This window comes from Montipora capricornis, chromosome 2 (assembly GCF_036669925.1).
Source record: "Montipora capricornis isolate CH-2021 chromosome 2, ASM3666992v2, whole genome shotgun sequence".
Lineage (NCBI taxonomy): Eukaryota > Metazoa > Cnidaria > Anthozoa > Scleractinia > Acroporidae > Montipora > Montipora capricornis.
The window spans coordinates 20586441-20593940 of NC_090884.1; the positions used below are offsets into that span (position 1 = coordinate 20586441).

Here is a 7500-nt window from a genome sequence, read left to right on the forward strand (position 1 = left end):
AAAATGTTTTGAAAAACTCAGCTGGAATGCCATCAGTTCCAGGGCTTTTGTTACAATCCATTTGTTTAAAAGGGACACTGTCATGCATCGCGCATGCTCCAATTAAACTCTACACTTGAAAACGTCTGGCACATGTTTTCAAGTTTGAAAAACAAAATAGCGTCAACAAGCGGTGGTAAGTGAGCGAGAGTTCTCCGGTCTGGATGAAACAACTTTTCAGTCATGAATTGAAGCCAAATTCGAAGCAGGATACACTGATGGCAGTGACACTGAGTGTGTACTTTCTCTGGAATATCACAGGAGGTAACAAGAGTCTATTGGCCCACTCAATCAAGGCAATTCAGTTTTTTAATACTCTTTTAAATCTCCATATTTTGTATTGCACAGAGAATCACTGAGTCAACACGACTTGCAGCCAAAAGTTCTTTGCAAACAACTGGATGTACTACTAAGCACAGGGTGAGGAAAACGCTGAAATTTTATCAGGTAAACAAGAGAAAATTGATTGTTCGGGTATTCGTTATCTTTCTGTGGTCAACTGTCTTGCTATAGATGTTGATCATCTCTGTTTCGTTATTATAGATCCACAAACAGTGATAAACAATTGACCACAGAGGAGGAGTACAGATATTTGTAAATTTATGGTCTTCCAAGTTATGAAGAACTCCATAACCAAGCTATACAGCTCCTCAATAAAGACAAACGAATTGTGATAACGAAAGTGGGGAGTACACTGCATGTACCACTGAGTATTACCGGAACTTTTATTCAATTATAATTTTCTTGATTACATGAAAATAATCAACACCAAAAATAATGATGTGACAAAATAATTCATAGGAACTGATGTCAGGCATAACAAAAAAAGGGAGAGCAGTACATGTACTTTTTCCTGTGAATCACAGCTACATTCCCTCTGGTTATTTTGGTTTTTTTTTTTTTTCTTTAAAAATTTATAATAATACGGCATGATCTTCTGTAGAGGTTTTGTCATTTCAGTACTGTTGTTTGGTACTTAAATGTCCTGTTTGAAATCCAGTATGTGTCTACAGTTTTCCTCACTCCTTTATTGTATTTGAAATTTGCATCAACAGCAATAACTATTATTATTGGTAATGATGATTATAGTAAAATATTATTTGAATAATACCTATTGATTTGTTGTTCAGAAGGGCCCTCACCTTAAACTTAATAAAGGTGAGGACCAATAAAAGTATTGGTCTGAGTTAAGTATAAAAGTCTCTGCTTACGAGCCAGAAGGCTCATCAGGCAGGCACTTATTTCCGGTTTCATTAGCATGAAGAGACTCCGAGTATTTCTACTCCCCCCTGGATTATACAAACTAAGGTTACTGAAGCCTGGTAAATATAATATGTTATGAACACAAAACTTAATATTTTTCTGTTATCCTAGTGGGCTCGCAAAAGTCAATTGGGAAATTTGGAATAACAAAAGAGCAGAGTAAAGGTTGAGGGAAGTAACTTGCAGAGAAAATATAAATTATTCCCCTCAACCTCAACTTTTCTTTTCTTCTTCCACAACATGGGGCACAAAGCATATCAATTGAAATTAGCTGACAAAACAAAGGAAACAACCATTGGTACTGTTAATATTATTTTAATTTTTATTTTCATTTTCATCTCAGCTTACTTGGAATCTGAAACAACGGGACAAAAAAATAGGTCTGGCTTGGAAATTTGAGAGCTACAACAAGTTGCAAAATTGTTGAGACACTTCATTAAAAAACGCCTTTTCTAGCTACTAATACCCGCTATATTTAGAATTTAAACCTTTCCCACTTCCCTTCCCCTCTCCCCCTATCAATGTTGACTGTTTAAGTTTGCAACAATTTTTTTTGTCTTGCTAGCAACACTGATAAGGGGGGGAGTGTGAGAGATAATAGGTAAATTGAGAATGCCCCAGAAAGGTGAAGTGTCTCCACTATTTCTGCAACTTGTTGTCTGATTAATGGCAATATTTTTGCCAGTTCGGATTTAAATCCTATAGGGAAAATTTTCAATGTAGAAAAGCAGGAACTAAAGAAACAATCGTTAGATATTGTATATTAGCTCTGAAACATTTCAGAAGTTTGCACGCGAAGTGCAAAGCACATTGTACCAAACACGAAAGGATATTAATTATTGACATACGAAGGCATCGATTTTCAAGTGTTTGGACTTATCATCGCTAACCCAAGACTCCATACCAAATACTAAAGCGAGCAAAGTATTTTACACTGCAGATCTAATGCTCTGAAAGCTACACATGGCTCGTATTATGTAACTCAATACCATTTATTGTGTTCCTTGGTGACGTCAATGGGGATGGTGGCGTTACAGTTGCAAATCGTATCTTCCAGGAAACAGCACAATTCAACTAGTACTTTCTTTTCTATTCAATCCAATACATTACCAGATGATTCATAATAAAGTTCACACAGTTAGAAATCCTGCACATATTGTCTATTCCATTTACCAACAGTCTACCATCCAAGCACGGTCTACCATCGCAACAGCAAGGAATATGATATCATATTTTCTCAGTGAAAAGTTGTGGTAGACCGTGTAGACCGTTTCATATAAATGTAATAGTCAAGTGAAGCTATGACCCTCGCAGTTATGAACGCAATTTTTGCAATTGCAAAAATTGCACTCATACCGCGAGGATAATAGCTTCACTTGATTTCATATCCGCAGTTCATACATGATCCATTTCATATATCGTTTCATTGTTAAATGTCATAGTGTAGCCAGTTCAATTTTGTTCACTTTTGTATCTCAGTGTAAAACAAATCTCGCAAAGGATTTAGCACAATCGGGTGGTTTCTTTTGATCATTGTGCTCAGTTGGTCATTCCAACGAACATGGAATTAGGCTGTACCCGACACACGTCACTTAGAAGACTTGCTACTAAGTGTTAGCAATCCCTTCTCTGGAAGCAGACTAACCCTAAAGCAATACGTAATGTTACAAATGGACCTCTACGAAAATGTATCTTTGTATAACAATGTTTGCTAAGAATTGATTTTTCGGAAAGTGCATGTTCCCTTTAAATGGCATGCGATCCCAGTTAAACAAGAGGTAATGTCTGTTTCTCATACATAACCAACAGCTAATTTAGTACATGTTGCGCGTGTATACTTGTTTAAGACAAATTATTCCAGGATATTTCTAGCATACTGCAAAAAGCGAAAGGATGGAAGTCACACCTTTCTATCTCCCAAATTACGTGTATTTTCGACGTGACTCACAGAAAGCAGTGACATGGCTTCAAATTACGTCATACCGAAACCCCACGCCAAAATCCAGTTTATCGCTGGCCATTTTCCATTCACAGCAGATCATAGAATTAAAACTTTTTTTTTTCGAAACACCATATTAAACGCAAATTATATATGCCTTCCCGTACCAATAAACAAAGTGACAGTATGGCAATACAGTGACAACCATGCAACTCAGACAACAAGTTGCAAAATTGTTGAGACACTTTCATTAAAAAATACCTTTTCGAGTTTCCAATACCACTTCCCTTCCCCTCTCCCCCTTGACTGTTTATGTTTGCAACAATTTCTTTTTCTTGCTAGAGACACTGATAAGGGGGGAGGGGGGCTACAGTGTGAGAGATAATAGGTAAATTAATAATGCCCCAAGAAGGTGAAGTGTCTTCACTATTTCTGCAACTTGTTGTAGAACCAATTATTACTTTTTCCCACAACTGTTATCTTGTTCTGTTATCTTCCCGATCATTCCTTAATTATGTCTCCCATATTACGAATGCAAAGTTCTCATACATCAAACATCAAGACATAATTTTAAAAAACGCGCTGATGTTGTTGTGCAAGTTCTCAGCTGACAGCATTTATTTTCAACTGCTTGTGGCATTTGGACAGCATGTGTACCATACACGCCACCCAACAAGCTGGGCACTCCCTGATGGGCCAGAATCTACCTCAGTTGGGTGTGGTAACAGTGCTGTTGCTGTGGTGCCTCCAACAGATGTTGTTTCCATGTCATCGCCAGCTATGTCTCTACCCTCCTCATCCAGATCATCCGCCATTATCAGGAGAGAATGGATGTGATCCATACTCCACATCCATTAATTTTTATCGAAGCTACAATCACTGGGTGTGTCTGATTCCGCCTTAGCCTGGTTTAAGAGTTACATTTCACCACGCAAGCAAGTGGTCAGGATAGGCAGTGCCCTATCTGATCACCTCCCCCTGACAACGGGTGTGGCCCAGGGGTCCATTTTCGGGCCTGCTTTGTCCACGTTGTATGTTAACGACCTTCTCTCAGTACCGAAAAAGTGCGAAGCCATGGGTTACTGTATGTAGACGACACGAAGTTGCTTTTGGCACTTCCTCCTTCTGACCTCAAAGTTGCCATCCATGACCTCAATAGTGACCTCCACGCAGTCGCAAAGTGGTGCTCAACAAACTCTCTGTTAATCAACCCAGACAAAACTAAGCTCCTTATTGTTGGGGTTCCACAATTAACAAGGAGCTTATCTTTACCTCCTGTCGTTCTAATGGAGAAAAGCACCAACCCCTCTGCTGTCTGTCAAAGTACCGACATAGAGATATCACCATAGCAACCGATTTTGATGAGTGAGTGGAAATTGGGACCGAGTCATTGTGTGTATGTGGTTTTGGCGCGCAAAATAGGGAGCGAAGCGACGGAGATCCTTCTACCAAGCGACCATGACGGAAAATGAAGAGATAGGAAGAATGTACGAATTAGATATGGACTTTTGGGAAACCCAAATGAGGGAAAAAAGGCGGGAATGACGTGATCCCTTATCGTCATTTCTCTCCCGTCTGCTCATGATCGGGGACTGGGTTTCACTTGTCACACTTATTTGGGGCCCGTGACGTCACCCTTAAGTCCATATTTTGTTTGTACCTTGACCCTTTCTCTTCATTTTCCATCATGGACTGTATAAGCTACATCGTATAAATAAAATTAAACACCTTCTTGAGAGTAAAACTCTTATATTAATAATTAATGCCCTTATTTTCAGCAGGCTCTTTTATTGCTCTAACGTATGGGGTAATACAGTACCGCCTGAAAGTATTTACCCCTCAGGACAAGGCAATACCTTGTCTTTGCTGCAGGTAGTGGTCGCGCGCCACCGAGGTATGCAAATTTTTTTCCCTCGATAAAACCGGGGTGCAATTTGCCACGGGAAATTTGCCACGAGAGAAAAGACGAGGCTTGCCACGGGAAAGAACAATGATCTGCTGCACTTATGAAATAAGCGGAAGACTGTCAAGTTTTAGATCTCATGGTGTGAAGAATCGATTCTTAAAGCAAGAAATCGTAATCAAAATGAGAAAGTGCACGATTTCGTAAGGACACAAATTTTATTATCTTTACATAATGTAAATCCGAAGACTTCTTTACTGTAAAGATACATAATGTAAATCCAACGACTTCTTTACTGTAAAGATACAAAGATACTGTTATTAACTACAGTGTAAGCGACAACTGTGTTATCCAACCAACAAAACACTGGTTGTTATCCAAGCTGTAATACTGTATGTGTGTGTGAGAAATTTGTTTGGTTTCGAAAAAGGTTCGATTGTCTCTGTTTTCGTCCAACGCTGATCTTATTTTATTTGGAGACTTGAAATTCAAACTTGTGCGTTTGTCTTTGTTTTATCTTCGCCATTTTCATTTTTATTATGAAACTTGTCAAATTTCAATTTTAATTGATACATTCTTGTGAGGCTTCGGAGCCTTTGTCAGTTCTATTTTGAGACCTGACGTACCAACGAAAAATTCATCTCTTTCATCAGCAATAAATTGTTATGTGTAATCATAGCAATTGCAGCATGTTGACTGCGCATGGAAAACTAATCTAGGAATAGACTGTGTTTAGTGGAGAAATGAAGTCTCTAAATTATCTGAACGCTCATCGTTTGCACACGAATTATAAAGACGCAAAACCAGCAAGCGAAACTAACTTGGGAAATTTTGAAATTTCGCCTAAAGAAAGACATAACTCTTAACTTGACAAAGTCTGATGTTCAAACCATCTTTGCTCCCGTGCTCACTTTGCGCTTTCACGAGTAACTCTGTTGGCAGCCGGCCGTCACTCCTGATGAATTTGCATAAGCCACGCCGATGTGCACCAATGATCAACTGTCAACCAGAGCACAAAAACAATCTTTTCAGTTGAGATGAAATAATTTTCTACTACTACTACTACTACTACTACGAAATCATTCACATTTTCGAACTACTGGTATGCAAGTCAAAGCGCTTTTTGTCTATGAGGAGGATCAAACAATTGCAAGCTTGACCTTCAATTGGAGTTAGACTTCAACCAGAGATATGCATGTGTAATCCAGATCATGGAGTTTTACAATCCCGCTTGTTGTCATTACGATTCAGTCCTTCAAGCGTTGTCTTGTCTAAAACAAACAGGCAGTTACTCTACTGAAGCAGAGTGCGGGTTAAATCTCTCTAGCTCATTTTTGAAACGCTCTTCAGTCGTGGTGTAAATAAATCAAGAAAGCGCGTTTGGTTCCGAGTTATGTATGTTACTGCAATTATAATGTACAGTGTATTTTTAACGACAGTTCACTGCTTCGAAAATTCGAAGAAACGAAAGTTCAATTCTTCGAAATTTTCAAAGCAAGAAAAGTTCGTTACTTTGAAATTTCAAAAGAGTTTGCAGCAAGGAAAGTTGGTTACTTCGAAATTTCGAAAGAATTCGCGAAATTTCGCCACATTTTCTTTGAAATATCACATTGAGCGACACAAAATACCTCGCAAAATTTCGCCGACATATCGTCAAAAATTCGCGAGAACAATAGACGAAATTCGTCGAAATTCGCTCTCATTACTTTTGCACAGTACTGTAGTTCAGGGGTTTGGTTTCCTTGGAATCTTTTTCTTTTTGTAATTTGTTACTGTTAAACAACTTGGAAAGTAATACCGCAGTAGTAAACCACAAGAATAATACTTACATTAAGCCCGCTGCACACTTGAAGAAAGAGCTGAGCAAACTGCCTCGCGAGGCGGTTTCCTCAGCCATTTCCTCACGTGTGCCTGGAAATTGTGGTAAGAAATTCGCTTTGCGAGGCCGTGAGGATGAAATCAAACACGTTTGATATTTTTGGACGGTGTATGGTGGCCGAGAACTGCCAACAAAAAATTCACATATTTTTGTGTAATAAACGTTAGTTTCACTGCGAAATAAATCAAAAGTAATATAAAACACGACGTGAAATGAAATGAAATTTAATAGTAAAATGGCATGAAATTTAAATGTACATTGAATTTGAAAAATAAAACCACTTTACTTTTAAGTTAAACTAAAATGGAAATGCACTTCAAATTGAAATATAACATCAATTTCAAATGAAATTCAAAGTGCAAGACGAAATGCAATTGCGCAGCAAACACGCTTCAGAATTAAATTGAAGCACAATGCAAACAAAGTAGGAGGCAAAGTGAAATGAAATACATTTTTAAAGAAGAATGAAAAACAATA

The 7500-nt window shown here is 38.2% G+C and overlaps 1 protein-coding gene across 4 annotated transcripts in view; it reads right to left on the bottom strand.

The window, feature by feature from the left end:
* Positions 1–7500, bottom strand: part of LOC138039060 (ribonuclease P protein subunit p14-like) — a 98296-nt gene that overhangs the window by 74660 nt on the left and 16136 nt on the right. The window contains exon 2 of one of the 4 annotated variants that reach the window (XM_068885223.1): positions 5351–6143. The exons of the other annotated variants lie outside the window; for them this stretch is intronic. Within the exon in view, the coding sequence (XP_068741324.1) occupies positions 5988–6143 (156 nt within the window). The 3' untranslated portion in view covers positions 5351–5987. Of the gene's footprint in view, positions 1–5350; positions 6144–7500 lie in introns of those variants that run through there. 4 annotated transcript variants of the gene reach the window in all.